Source organism: Muscardinus avellanarius, assembly GCF_963383645.1.
Source record: "Muscardinus avellanarius genome assembly, chromosome: 2".
NCBI lineage: Eukaryota > Metazoa > Chordata > Mammalia > Rodentia > Gliridae > Muscardinus > Muscardinus avellanarius.
Window position 1 is genome coordinate 97443601 of NC_137787.1, and position 16324 is coordinate 97459924.

At 38.0% G+C, this 16324-nt stretch overlaps 1 protein-coding gene across 1 annotated transcript in view; it reads right to left on the minus strand.

Annotated features, from left to right (window-relative positions):
• The window catches only part of THSD7B (thrombospondin type 1 domain containing 7B), a gene marked incomplete at both ends in the record, with an annotated part of 783939 nt that overhangs the window by 37002 nt on the left and 730613 nt on the right, over positions 1-16324 (minus strand). Inside the window, 2 exons of the mRNA XM_080689965.1 lie at positions 11253-11370; positions 13894-14009. Coding sequence (XP_080546091.1) covers positions 11253-11370; positions 13894-14009 — 234 coding nt within the window. The remainder of the gene's footprint in view (positions 1-11252; positions 11371-13893; positions 14010-16324) is intronic.

Here is a 16324-nt window from a genome sequence, read left to right on the forward strand (position 1 = left end):
TATGACTTTTTAAAATACCATATATAAAATCACCTTATAAAGTACCAAAAACATAGTAACATTTGTTATAATATTCCATGTCAATTCCTAAAATTGGCCCTAAAATAACTTGCAATGGGTATTTAAGGCATGCTATGTAGTCCCCTGAATCCTATTGGGATTTATTATATTAAATTCACACAACTATGACATTTGTATTTATCCAGCCAGGTATCAACCTGCCAAATCAAAGAGTGAAGCTTTTTGTCATACATAGCCTCATGCTTCCAAAATGAGCATGGAGGAATTTCCTGTCTACTCTCTGGACTTCTTTTACTTGGGTTCAGGTTTTCAATAAAATAATAAGATGCAGCCCTAGGCACTTCTTGGAACCTGAATTCAATGGTAAATGTGGACAATATGCCTAATGAGTAATGCTAATGGATGGAGGAACAGAAGCTGACTTTTCCTACTCATGCACTCCTTACAAAATATGTTTCCAATTCAATACAGACATAAATTATGGTTGAGTGAGTTTGTCATTTGCTAGCAATACCCTTCTTGGAGCAATCTTTCTATTTTTAGGGGGGATAGTGGGACCTCTTTATAAGTGATAATGACATTGGGCTTACTAGGTATCAAATTAGCAATAATAACTTGCAATGAAGGAAAGAGATCTCATGGCAAGATTTCCAGGAAAAAGTAATCCAGACAGCAAAGTGGGATGCTAGTTGTAAAAACAAAAAGCAAAACATAAAGGCCAATCCTGGTGCTTTCAATATAGGTTTCCAGCCTACGGGCCAGATCACACACTCTCACTGAATTCAGCAGTGGTCAGACAGCACACCCGGACTCTACTGACAGGTCTGTGTGGGAAAACTTTGGACAATTAAAACATCTTTAAAAAGGTTAGATATTTGCCAAGATTTATCACATAGAAATAAAATGAACAGAAATACTTTTTTCATTTAAAATAATGTCCCCTAGAAAATCAAAGGAGCTCAGATACACTGTTTCTCTAAGTTGACCCTCTTTCAAAGCCAAGTAGCCAACTGCCATGTCCTTCCCAGTGACATGCTTTCCCAATCGTTCTTCGATGACCCTAACACACAGCCATTGAGTTAGCCAAGTGTTATGCTTTGGATAACTCTGGACAAGTTGAATATGGTCCTGACAGACAATGCACAGCACACACACACACACACACACACACACACACACACACACACACACACACGGGGTAATGGGAAAGGAAACACAAGAGTAATAAGGAGAATACTGCAGAAGATATGCAGGTACCTGTTTAAACTCAAATAGTTCACTAAATAAAATATATGAGCAGCCGGGCGTGGTGGCGCACGCTTGTAATCCCCGCGCTTGGGAGGCAGAGACAGGAGGATCGCGCAAGTTCGAAGCCAGCCACGCGCGCTGGCTTAGGAGACCCTGTTTCCAAATAAAAATGTAAAAATAGGTCTGGGAGTGTAGCCCGGAGGTAGAAGGGCTTCCAGGAACCCCAGTACCACCAAAAAAATAAAATAAAATAAAATATATGAGCAATTTACATAAATATGTTTATCAACTCTTATGTACTGTATATGTGTAAACACACTAAAACAGTATGTGAAGTGACTTGGAGCTTCTAGTATGCTTATGAATATTTTAATTACTGGTTAGCTTTCCACTGAAACATTATTTCTTTTAAATATGAGCGAGACTCCTGAATTAAAGGTTCAATCATGGGCAGAGAACGGTCATTCAGAAGCTGACATCTACTAGGAAAAAGATATCATGTCACTGAACTCAAGTTAATGATGGTCTTTCCTGGTGTGCCACCCCAAAGTTGAGTCATTAAATAAAATGTTTCTACTTTAACTGCTTCCCCTTATAGATTGATTTTTAAACTTTTGACACCTGCTACCTACCACCAGTCACTTGTAAGCACTAGCAGGTATGAAAATAAATGAAGCAAGGATTCTGGCAGAACCTCATTAATAAATGGTCATGTTCAATCTATTAATTAATTTTGGTCATCTATATCTCTGTGGCTAGAGCAGTTTATTTTATATAAATTTTGATAATTGCAAAATTATTCCTTACTATTATGGGTCTAAGTTATTTGCGTGATCATAATCATCTCTGACATACAGACTATACAGCATACTCTTGTCAAGCTCTTTTCTCCTCTGTAACCTGCTCTCTTCACTTGCTTTTCCCTAAGAGTAACTGCCCCCTCCCCACATCTCATTCCCATGCTGTGCCAAATAAATCACTTCAATGAAACCTGTCTCAGGCTGTGCTTCAGACATAGCTATTAATATCCTTACTTAATATGTGAAAAACTGAAGCTCGGAGAAGTTAAATAACTTTGGTAAAATCACAGTTTGAAGGACTGAAACAAAGGTTTGCCTTATTCAAAAAGCATGAAACCCTGGGTGTGGTGGCTCATGCCTGTAATCCCAGTAATTGGGAGGCAAAGGCAGGAGGATTGCAGGTTAGAGGACAGCCTCAGCAATGTAGTGAGACCCTAAAAAATGTAATGAGACCCTGTTTCATTTTAAAAAAAAAGAAATAATTTGAGGTGCAGTTCAGAGGTACAATGTCCCTGGGTTCAATCAGTCCCCAATAACACACACACACACACACACACGTGGACACACACACACGGACACACATGCACATGCATGAACGTGCACTCACACAAGTGTGCCTGATATTTCCAATAAATATTCTTGTCATGCATAATTTTATGCTAGGATTTAATTTTTAGGTTATTTGAATAACTTTGGGAATTTCAGTTAAGCCTCCCCAATGCAGCAAATGTGTTACTTATATTCATACACTTCATATTTTTCTTTGGCATAATGTGTGATTACAATTAATGTACTAAAACCTTTCTCCTGTGATAACTCTTTATTCACTTTTGGCTACACTACATCACAGTGAATTTTTGAAAATAATAAAAAGTCTGATTGCATAAAAATGCACAATTCCATGGAGATCTTTATAGTTAATATATTAAAATGTTTAGAACTATAATTTTTACCTAACATATATCTGTAATTTTATTTAAGTACAAAATTTATTTAACTGTATACCCTGGTGAACATGAATTTAGGATCAGAGTTATTTTTCTGTGTAACCAAGTAAAAGAAAGTCGTACTCCTAACCTGCAACCTAAAGATACCTTTGAAGCATGTGTTTGGTATTGTTAGAGATGGTTGAATGTGGTCATGATTCTTTAGTTAGAGTTTCTTTCTGTAGTTTTGTTCTTTTCCTACAGAGAATTCCATAGCTTATCTGAAAATTGCTTCAGGTACCCAGGCACATTTCATCCCAGAGGATGCCCAGCCTAGGCAAGACAAATATTCCATAGGACTTTCAGAGTAAAACTGACTCTAATCATAACCAGAATCATCTTTCTAGGAAGAAGGCTATTTACTCCAAGTAATAAGTCTATTGTCTTAGAGATTAAGATCAACCATATTATGAGGGATAGGACAGGTCTTTTTAAAGAAGAAAACTGAGCATCTTTAACTTTGTATGGATATCAAGGACCCCATGCTTCCAGTGATAGAAACTGTTGGTTGAGTGCATTTTAACTGCTTACCTTGAGTTCTATTCTCAACAATCACATTAGTCCCATTAGAAACTGTCAAAACTTGGCAAAGCACTGTGATTGCCTAAAGATAGCAGAAATATCCCAATAAGGGGCCCCCATGGGATGAATGCATGATGAGAAGGTTAGAGAGAAGGATTCTGGCAACTATGGAGCTACCTTTCCATTCATTTCATTCAGGAAAAACCATTAGAATCACACATCCCCTATCTATAAAACCGACTACTCTATTTCTAGTAGATAGATTAGACTACTATGAAACATTATCGAAGAGGAGACAGTATATATTTGTTAGACAAAATTCAGTAGGACTTTTTAAAGTATTAATATAACTTTGTGTTCTAATCTCAGTTCCATTCTCTGTGCTTATTCCCAAAGAGATTGATAAATCAGCAGCATTACTATGAAGTGGTATCACCCCCAAACCCAATGCCATGTACATAAGCGGTGATTACAGAACATCAGCTAGAAAGGGGTTTAAGTGAGACAATAGAAGCTCAGAGGCACCCAGACATGGACCAAAACTAGTGTCTTCAACTGACAAGCTGTGTGACCCTGTGCAAGTTACATAATTGCCTATCACTTAAATTAGAACTATACTTCATAGGACTGTTATGAAAAATTGTCAGCATACATTGTGCTCTCAGCCAGCAGATATTAAGAAAGTAGTCTCTCTAATTTTTCATAGATTAAAAACTTGTGTGAGTTCTGTGAAGGTTGAGTAGACAGTTCAAAGTCCTACAATGGTCACTGGGAAAGCAGCCTATAAACCTCAGTTCTGCTTACAATCTGGATTCTTATTCTCTTTCCATAGGGGAAAAAATCATCTGATATAGTAAACAGGTGTGAATTTTTACAGCCATCAGATTATGCCCAATTAAAGATACCACATTTTAGTGCATACCAAAAATGAAGTTTATTGACTTTCCCTTGAAGTCTTAAAAAAAGCTGAAAATGAAAAAGTAGCAATGCTTTGGAGCTAATACAAATTTTTTCCAATATGGGGTAGAATCGACAGAAAAATTATACACCATCTGAGAAACACAACAGGGAGGCTGGATTATATAGTACAGAAAAATATTGTAAACTCATATATACTGAATTAAAAATATGAAACAGGAAAAATCATAGTCTGGAATTAATAACATTCTTAGAGTCTTTCTGGTTAAATAATAACCATGAATAATTCATGATATGCTAAATTTAGGAAGTTCTACATTCCACTGAACTGATGAAAATTGAATAGACAAAGAACATGACTAATCCAAATATTAAGCTCTTCTATTACAAGCTTTGATCTTTGAAATCTATCTAAAAAGATCCCTTAGTGGAAGCTTAGAATCAGCCTCTCTCTATACTGAAATAAATTGGATTCAAACTGTTCTGACCTTGAAATCTTTAACACAATTAGAAAGTGTATGTCAATCTTCAGTTGTACATTAAAGAGGCAATTCAGATGCTTGGGAAATACACTAAGAGCTCATTTCAAAATTTCCCCTTCGATCACTATAGTTCTGTGAGTTTGGTGGTGAAGTGTGGCTTGCTGGGTCTTTCCCAACAACTCGGTGAATTCACAAACAGAGGTAATTGTGTGAACTTTTGTCTCTGATAGAGAAGTCTGCCCAGAGTTGCAGGTGCTGAAGTCTGACCTCCATGTAACTCACTCGCCCACTTTAATGAGACTGTGTAAACCATTATCTCTTCTTGTGCTCTTGGTCCCACTGTCACAGCCAGGTGGGAAAAGAGAAAGTGGTTCTGACAAAAGACAGCTGGTGGCACACTACTTAGATGAGACAAGCTGCAGATGTTTTCCAGTGATAGTCGCCACCCTTTCAGCTCCAGAACTGGGTGTCTCTTAAGACACGAGCTAGTCTGTACCACACGCTTGTGCTTGTTACGGACACTGTGTGTTTATTGTTTCCAAGCTCTGCTGTGTGTGATTAAAACATGATTTAAATATAGCATTCTCTCATTTGGGGAACATTATCACAGACCACAGGGATCAGTGTAATAAGACCAGAGCAGGAAGGCTGTCTTGGGGGAGAAGTTTGGGGCTGCTGAGTTGGTTGGAATATAACCAAAAACATCTCCTCAATACTGTCCGTCTGTCTGTCTGTCTGTCTGTCTGTCTGTGTCTCTCTCACTGGGGGTGGAACACAGGGGTATTCTAAGTCTGAACTACACCTTTACACATCTAGCCCTTTATAAAACCATTTAATTGTAAAAAAAAAAAAAAAAAAAGGGTCTCATTGGGTCACGGAGAGTCTTGCTAACCTACTGAGGCTGTCTTCAAACCTGCTATCCTCTTGTCTAAGCCTCCCAGTACTGGGATTTCAGGCATAAACCACCACACCTGGCTTTTATTCCTCTTTGTACTGCTCAATTCATTTATTTATTTCGTGTGTGTGTGTGTGTGTGTGTGTGTGTGTGTGTGTGTGTATAAGAGAGAGAGAAAGAGAGAGAGAGAGATAGACAGACAGACAGACAGACAGACAGACACACAGGACTGAAGTAAGGGGCATTTTACCTCTGAGCCACACTCCCTGCCCTTTTTATCTCTAATTTTTAAACAAGGTTCCACTAGGTTGCTAAAAATATTAATACATTGCTGAGGCTATCCTCAAACCTGTGATCTTCCTGTCTCAGCCTTCTAAGTACTGAGATTACAGAGTGAGCCATCTGTTCATTTACTTATTCTTAAATTGAGGTTAGGTACAAAGAAGCCTAAGAAAAATATTCCCCTTTATATCCGTGTCCCAAGGTCCTAACATAGAGCTATAACTTAGGATGTAGACAAAGAAAGCCTGCACGATCAAACACTGAGCAGCCGCGCAGAGAAAGCACTCGTCTTAGAGTGACAGCATCACCATGCCATTCAACTTTGACACAAATAGCAATCACCTCTCTGGTGGCCTTTCTTTTCTTGCTCTCCATTCTCTTACCAGATACTTGTAATTCTCCGCCATTTTAGCTTTATCATAGCACTTCATATTTCTTTTTGTGTTTACTTGTTTATTTGCTCCCTCTCTGTCTTGTTCTTACAATGCAGCTTTCCAGTAGACAAGGGCTTTGTTAGCTGTTCAGGAAAAGTATATTACCTGCTCCTGAGAGGATGAGACACCATATAGTTTAATTACCACATGTCTACTTTTGATAAAAGAGGATACCATAGGTGCCAGGATAATAGACATAAAATTTTAAACCTTTGTCAAATAAAAAAAGGAACAACTATATACCTACACATTTAGATGGCTGTGGGGCTTTCAGATATCAGAATTATGGAATGCTGTTTAAAAGTCATCTAAAAGTCAAGAAAGGATTCCCCAAAAGTTATCCTACTTAACTCTTAAAAGCTAGCTAAAGGTGGTTTATAACCACTTTCCTATGTATCTGTCAGTGGATACTATTTAGATGATTCCCAAGTGCTTCATGGAACTTGATTATACGCAGTAAATATTCCTTTCCAGTCCCTCTGTACCTCAGTTCACCCAGTGCCCCTTCTTATGAAACCTTTGATTGATTGTCATTATTTCTTATTCTGAGGATTTGAGAAAGTATAATTTAGGCTCAGACTATAATTGCCTACCCTTTTTCTATAGTGGAATTCAGATCTGTAAGGGCATTTTTGTTTCTGGTACATAAACAAGGTCTGAGAGTCTACAGCACTAATAGAGCTGCTTGAAACATTAAGGTGATGCTTTAATACTAAGCATATTATTTGGAGTTTTATTTGTCAGATGGTGCTTTGGATTACCATGATCTGTCACGTTCAGTAACTTGGTGCGGTGTAAGAATTAGGACTTCTAGGCAAAAATGATAAAACAAACTTTTGTCTTCTTGCATTTTACACAATTTTGGGTGATTTGGGGGACCTAATAATTTACATACTGAGGCAGAACATGGATTTGGGGGAGGTACAGCTCCTTCTGGGGCTGGCTGGCTGCCTTTGAGCTCTCAATCCAACCTGTGAGCTCTGCACCTTGAGTTTTCTCCTACAGTCCAGAACCATGTGGGCAAGGACAAATGTTAACTGAAAATGTTCCAAAGTACCAAGTACTATTTTTCAGGAGAACTGGAGAGATCCACCCATTATGAATCCAAACATGGTCTTTGGCCCCTGCCTAAAGTAAACTATAAAACTGATTCAATTGATACGCTATAAAAGTCATAGGAGGCAGGAGTGGGGGTGATGGTCAGGTGTTCCCTGTGAGAAAAACCATCACAGGGAAGGTACATAAAGCATACAGGGAGTGACTCCAGAGGCAGCAGGGCCATGAAGATGATGGAGACAGAGGAGCACAGGTGAGATGCTGAGGTTTTTGGGAACCGCGCTCACAATACAAAATCTCATCCTCCAAATTCTTTGCACACTGCCCTTCACTGCTTAGAGAATAACACGTATCAGCAGTGGTCCTTGAGGATAATACTGTGGTACTTATGGCTGTGGGATAACCAAATATGTGAACAGAGGAACAATCGCACCTTGCTTGGCTGACAGGCACCATTGATGTGAATAAAACTTCCCATCTGTATGAGTCTTTAGTGAATTATTATTTGTTTGCCATATGTTCTCCTTTAGTGTGTAAGCTCCATGAAATTAGAAAAACTGTCTTTTATTCCTCCACTCTGTATCCCTAAAACAGAACTATAAACTGTATATGTGTATTTGTTTAATAGATATATGCATTGTTGAAGGACTAGTAATTGGATGATAGGAAAATACTTGGTTATATTTTCACTTTTTATTTATTTATTGTATCTATTGTATTTTTATTGGTGTACTATAGTCTCACATCATAATGTGGATCATGGTGAAAATGGCATATACTCACACAGTACTTAGTGGGCCCCCCTTCCTCATTTCCCTCCCTCCTAATACTGAATGTCCAGGTTAATAATGTTATATTCACATGTATATACACAGTCTCATGTAATTTTTCTAATAATGAACCTCCTCCTTCTTTCTCTCCTGCCCTTCCTTCCTGGCTTTGCTGAGGTTTCCCCTCAGGTATCCCTAATACTCCCTAGTTTGAGCATATTAGAAAAAAATATGTCCCTTCTCTTCCTGTGCTTGGCTAATCTCACTTAACATAGGGAGGATAGTGCCTGAATCTTGAGTGAAGTAAGAACATGAGATATGATATTGGGAGATGAAAGTGTATCTATGCAAGAATCTTTAATATCATAGTAATTCTTATAACCCTTTCTAATACTGGCAGGGAAGAAGAAGGAGAGAAATTAACATATACTAAATACCTATGATGTGAGAGCTACTATGGCAGGTATTTTTATATAATTTAATTTTCAAACAAAAAAAGCCTCTGTGTTAGTTAGCTTTCCAGAACTATTACAAATGCCTCAGATAATCAACTTAAAGTGAAATGGGTAATTTTGGCTTAGAGCTTTAGAGGTGATAGTCTATGATTGGATGAACCCATGGCTTTGTTCCTTTAATACTTTACAATGAACGCATGTGGCAGACCAAAATCATTCACCTCATGGTTGGGAAGTGAAAGAGAAGGAAAGAAAAGGGCTGAGGGTTTCACTATCTCCTTTAAGGGAACACTCCCAATGACCTAAAGATCTCCCACCAAGTCCCACCTCTTAAAGGTTCCGCCATCTCCCAATAGCACTACGGTGGGAGCCAAGCCTTTACTACTTGGGTCTTTGGGGAACACTTAAGAACCAACTTTTAGCAGTCTCCAATATGTACATCAATTCCAATTTATAGATAAATAAACAGGCTCAGAAATAATAAGTTACTGACATGAACAGTTGCAATTTGAGCCTAGATCTACCAACTTTAAAGTGGATGCCTATCTCACTAAAATCTGCAAGGTGCTGCTTCTCAGAACAGAGGAGGAACTACAGATGGATCACTGGACTGTTATTCCTAAGAATCACTATTTGGTGTCCAATTTTTTTGACAGGAAATAGCATATTTTTTATTGAACATTGTGATTCCATATTTTAATTGAGAAAGTAAAATATTTTATTAAAAACTATACCTCTACAGATATAGTTGTTATCTAAATTATATTTTCCTAGTACATACCCTGGCTATCGTTTTCAGATCTGCCCTCCCTGGGATCTTATAGCTGAGTTCAAAGATGAGCCCCTGTTCCATGCCAAGTCCTGTCTAGGTAGATACACAACCCCAACTAAGACAGAGGATTACCAAGACCCAGGACATCCATTTGTGGGTAGCCTGACTCTGGACCATAACAGCTCAATGCTAATAGCTGGAAAGGCTAATGCATAATAAATAGGAATAAAAATAATATCAACAATCTATCTGAAGTTTATGGACTGATGAGCTCAAACAAGTTCATATCCTAGTAACTGTGGTATAGCTCCAAGACTTCTAGAAAATTGCTCCCAAATATTTCTAATTGGCTATCAAAGCCAGATCTTTGTATCCCCGTCCCCCCCCCCGATTCCATAATTCCTACAACTTTCAGTTCTTTCCTCGTCTTCCCCTGCTTGGTGATTTTCCCCTAGGTTTTTTTCTTTCTCTCTTTCTTTCATTCATTCAACCCAGGAGATTTAAACCTTGAAGCTACACCTCCAGATTTTTTTTTAATTTAGAAACAGGGTCTTCCTAAAGTTGCTAAAGGTCTTAATAAGTTACTGAAGTGGGATTAAACCTGTGATCCTCCTGTCAGCCACCAAGACCTGGGCTTTCAGGCCTTATTCTCCAAATTTCTAACACTGGTTTTATGAAAAATTGTAACCCTCTTTCAGGAGCAAGAGCTCTGAGCTTTACTATTATGATCTTGTCTTGCCCATGTCCGGCTCTTATTTTAGCCTCATGAATGGGGTGCCATCTCCATTCTTTTGCCTGACTCCTTGGTATTAGGCAATGTCTTCATCCCCTGCGACTGTGCTTTACTTACATACTGAGGTCCCGAGACCTTATGGTGGCAGTCTCTTAGGAACTGAATCTCTCCAAAGATTCACACTCCTTTTCCTTCATTGTGTAACACTGTTGCTGAGAAGTGGATGGCTACCAAGAAACCACATTTTCTTCCCTTCCCATTCCACTTGCATTGCAATGCGGACATGGACTCAATTTTTTCCAGGAGAATACATGTGAAAGAGATGTGTGCCACTTCTAACCTGGACAGTAAGAACCTCCACAGAGCCAGCTGATGTCACCATACAGGAAAACTATGCTACATTAATGTGGCAGAACCTCTGTCAACCTGTGTCCTTGATCAACATTTTGCAGCAGAAATAACCTCTCTCTTTATGTGGGTAGAAAATATGTCCTTCAACTATTATGTTAAGCCACAATACTTTGGCGGCCTACCTGACACAGTAACCAGTATTAATACTATAATATATATGTTCCCCCAAACTACTGAGGCCAATATAATTTTCAATTGGTGGAGTTTAGGATCTTCCAAATGAATGGCATCCCACATATTCAGCAAACTCTTTGGAATTTGTCACTGTTATCAGGAGCATTCTGCAACCTTTGTCTGGTTTTATGGACTGTTATGAGGCCAGGTCTGTCTCTCTTTCCTTCTGGGTCAGCCTCATGTTGCTGTCATCTGGCTACCATGCCTTCTGCCATTTATAAAGAGATCTCACATTGAAAGATATCTCAAGAATTAAACTATGTAGTGGAAGCAAACACAGGGAATCAGAATACCTCCTTGCCCACAAGTCTGTGAGCACTCTGTCCAGGCCGTCCACCCCGAGAGCTGACAGTTGACCACACATTCCACCAAGCAGGAGATGCTCATCCTCTGGGGCTTCTCCAAGTCACGCTGTATATGAAAATGAAACACAACTTCACTGGAGAAATCATATCATCATCAAATCAAATCACTATCATTTTATGGGAAAGGCTACCCTATATTCTGTGATAAATAAACTTCTCACTTCCTGTTGAAGAAAAATATTTCTTATATGAATTTGTGGCAATCATAGAAAATGGTGTCTTAACTTCACAAATAAAAAATTTAGATCCAGACTTCAGTTTTATTTATTTTTTGATACTAGAGAGTCAATTCAAGAGCATTCTACCTCTGAGCTACACTCTCATCATTTTTTTAAATTTTGAAACAGGGTGTCCCCAAGTTGCTGAGGCTGACCTCAAAACTATAATCCTCCTGTATCAGCCTCCCAAATATTGTATCACAGGAGTATGCCACCATGTCCATCTCTAAATTGCGTTTGATAAAACCCCAAACTCTAGAGCTGGGGGTGCCGTGGCACATGCTTACTATCCAGTACTTGGGATGCTGTCAGTTCCCAATCCTGCTACTTGGGAGGCTGAGACAGAAAGATGGTAGGTTTGTGGCCAGCCTTAGCAACTTATTGAGGCCCTCTGCAACTTAGTGAGATTCTGTTTCGAAATAAAAAATAAAGAATAGGGATAGGGATGTAGCTTGGATGTAGAATGCCCCTGAGTTCTATCTCCAGTACTGAAAAATAAACTAAGAAAAAATAAACTAAACTCTTGAATGGACTTGTCATTAGTGGATTGGAGAAATGGAAGCTCACAGGGGCCCTGAGATTTGTTCTGTTGCTCAGACAGCAAGGAACCAGGATTATATCTCAATGCTACATCCATGCACCCTGTGATGGGCCAAAAGTACACAGAGAATAAGGCTAATAAGTAATAAAATAGGAACAGAAATGATATCAACATCCCATCTGATATCCATGGCATAATCATGCTCCTAATCTTTGGACAAGTTTGGAGAATAGTTTTTCTGACTTCTGCAAAGTCATCACCTAGACAAAACATGCATGTTTTCTAATGACCAAAACAGAAAGCGTTTTAGTGAAAGTCTAAATCATCTAAGAAAAACAGAAAAAATAATGAAACAATGTGCCTTATGAATCATATACTGTTTGTGTGCTTAATTAGGAAAATTGTGACATTCAGCACATGCAAATATTAACAATTTATTTCCACCAAGCTAAAATTAATTATTGTAGCATGATAATTTGCCAAGTGCATAAAATAGAGATTATCACAATGGGATCTATGATTCATTTGTGAAATATGAATATTCTAGTTAGGTTCATAATTTGGTAATTCTTTAAACTGATATTAAGTATTTGTTGAATATATGCTATTTGAAAGGCAAATGTATTGATTTTCTATTCATGAATACTTTATATCTTAGTATCAAAAGATTTATTATGTATACTAAGTGTATATATATTGCAGATTGGTTTTTTTTTTCCTGAGGCAAACAATGTCTTAAGAGTCAGATTAATTGAAATAAAATATTACAATAAATGACTAACACTTGGTAAACTGCTGTGTGCACTGTAGACAGTTTCATGATTTCAGGAAGCAAGACCTCCAGTTTCAGATGCTGTGGTCCAGGTTGGTGTCCGGGTTGATGGCCGTGCTATTGGCTTAGATAGCATGAGCTTACTGTGCTTAGGGTTAAGTCAGGAAAGGCGGGGATGGCTATGGTTCATTTTATTTTCCACTTATTTAGAAGAAATGGAACCAGTTTTTCTGCCAGTTTGTTACAGAAGTTTAGATGGTAACCTAAGTTAAATGCCCTCCTATTTCCAGTTTATTCAGTTTATTCCAAAGATGGTGCCAGAGTGATAGCATATTTATTTCTGTTAAACTGCCCCTGTAGTGCTTTTTATTTATAGGTTAGGAAGGGAAATAACAACTTCTTTGGAGCAGATCTAACTTCAGCTTTTCTCCAAATGCCATAAAGTTTGCCACAGAAAAATAATGAGGGACAATAAAAATAAAAACGTTCAGAACTCCCTAATTAGAAAACTGATGGGAAGCATTTTATGAAGATTGAGAAGAAAAGTACCACTGTGCCATTTATCCAGCAATCATTTGCTAAGTGAATTAATAAAGTTTTCCAACAGCAAGTGTCAGGGCCCACCTCCCATGCAGGAGATAGTGTTTCTTCCACATGCAAGTGAATCATCTGCCCAATACGGTCATATCGCAGTAAGAGGTTTATAGATGTTGTTTGTTGCCAAGCAAGTACTGTTAAATAAGTTCCAATAACATATCAACCTATCCATATATAGGTATACAGATATAGATAATTATAATACATACCTATATTAATGAATCCATTTCCCCCAGTACAAATGACCTTTCCCTGTCATTTTGAACAAGTTTAAACAAGTGAGGGGTTGCTAGTATACTAGAGTATACTGATACCCCTTACTTTAACCTAAGCCGAGATGAGAACAAGTCAGAATCTATTATCTATATTGAACATCACAAGGGTTGCAGGCCAAGAGAAGCAAACCCAGGCGCGGTGTGCAGTCCACTGTGCGCCGGTTACCTGCTGGCAGTGCTCCATGCTGACTGGCTTGCCGTCGCTGCGCACACAGCTCAGCAGGCGGGTCCTGACCCCGTGGCCGCAGGATGCGTTTTCACTCAGCCGGCACGTGCTCCACTCTACAGGCACAGGATCACCCACACTGAGTTTCAACATTATGGCCATGTGAGCAAAATACAACAATTCTCTGATAATCTTCATTGGTGGAGAAGGAGAGTCCACACACAACCCTAAAACTATTCTCAGTTTTGGCTTTGGAAAACATCATGCGCTTATTTTTTGGCAAAACAAATGAACACATGAGTAAACAAATAAAATGAAAGTGGATTGACTTCCTACGTTTTCGTTCCAGAGGTACATAGACAAATGGTTTGTTAGAAAGCACCTCTGATGGCTGAGATAGAAGAAAGACACTCAACGGGGCAGTAAAAGAAAATGAGTTTGGACCAAGTCTTTGCTGAGGATAATTAGAAAAAACAAGCCAAAGCTCAGGAAATTAAAATGAAAATTAATAAATGGGATGACATTCAATTAAAGAGCTTTTGTGTAGCAAAGAGAACATCAAGAGCACAGGGAGAGAGAGAAAGAAAGCCTGCAGAATGAAAGAAGATCTCTGCCAGCTGCTCTTATGATAGAGCACTAATCTCTAGAACATACAAAAAACTTAAAACCTTAACACAAAAAACTCCAGTCAAACCAATGGACATCTGAATTGAATAGACACTTCTCAAAAGAAGAAACAAAAGTGGAATATATATATATATATATATATATATATATATATACACACATATATATATATAATACATATATAACATATGTATTATATATTTATTTATAATACATATATATGTATTTTATATGTATATACATATATATGTATTTTATATGTATATACATATATATGTATTTTATACGTATATACATATATATGAAAACATCTTCAACATCATTAGCAATCAGGGAGATACAGATCAAAACTATATTGGGGCTCCATCTAATTTCATTTGGAATGGCAATCATCAAGAATACAGACCATAAAAAATGCTGGTGAGTATTTGGGGAAATAGGAAACCTTATACTCTGTTGGTGGGATTGCAAATTAGTGCAGCCACTGTGTAGATCAGTGTATAACTTCCTCAGAAGATTGAGAATGGAACCACCATATGCTCCAGTTATACCACCCCTGGGTATATTTCTAAAGGAACTGAAGTCAGAATATTACAGTGATACATGCATATCCGTGTTTCTAGCAGCACAATTTACATTAGCCAAATGATGGAATCAGGCTAGGTGCCCATCAACAAAATTGTGGTATATTCACATAATGGAATTTTACTCAGCTATAAAGAACAAAATGATGTCATTTGTGAGAAAATGAATAAAAGTAGAGAATATTATGCTAAATGAGATTAGTCACTCTCCAAAAGCAAATGGTTGTATGTGTTCTCTCATGCGTGGAAGCTAAAGAGAGATTAGACAACAAAAGGACTTCAGATAAAAGAGGAGGGACTCCAACGGAGTGATGGAAGACTCTTAGGGAAGGGGGGGTAAAAACTTGAAAAGCTGGTTGTAGTGGCACACACTTGTAATCTCAGTACTTGGGAGGCTAAAACAGGAGGATCCCAGGTTCGTGGCAATCCTCAGCTACTTAGGGAGGTTTCTGTGACTAAGTGAGACCCTGTTTCAAAATAAAGAATAAAAAGTAGGGCTGGAAATGTAGCTCAGAGGTAGAATTTCCCTGCAGTCCCTAGTGCAACAAAAAAAAAAAAAAAGAAAAAAAGAAAAAAAGAGAAAGAAGATAAAAAAGAAACTGATGAAAAACATTTCAAATAATGCTAGGTACATACACAATAGTATCAATATCAATCTTAATAACACGTATAGGGAGGAGGAGGGAGTGGTATGGGATCCAGAATGAAACACACCAAGTACTGTGTGCATGTATATTCCTATTACTCTGAACCTCATTATGATGTATAATTACAATGCACCAATAAAACTATATTAAAAAACAAAAATCCCAGAACTAATGCCAATTACTATGAGCTAAATGTGTGTGTCTGTCCTCCAAACTCTTATATTGAAATCTTGCCTCCCAAGCCGATAGTATTAGAAAATATTGGACCTTAGGGAGGTGATTAGACGTTGAGGTCAGACGAATGGGTTAAGTTTTTTGTTTTTGTTTGTTTGTTTTTTGTTGTAAGAGAGGCTCTAGAGAACCTGTTCATCCCTTTCATCCTTTGAGAGAAAGCAAAGAAGCCACCTATGGAAATGGGCCCTCCCCAGATATCAAACCTGCTGGCACCATGATCTTGTACCTCCAGCCTCTAGAACTGTGAGCTGTAATTTCTACTGTTTATAAGTCACTCAGCTATGGCAATTTATTATAGCAGCCTGAACAAAATAAGATATCAGTCTTTGATGTATACTT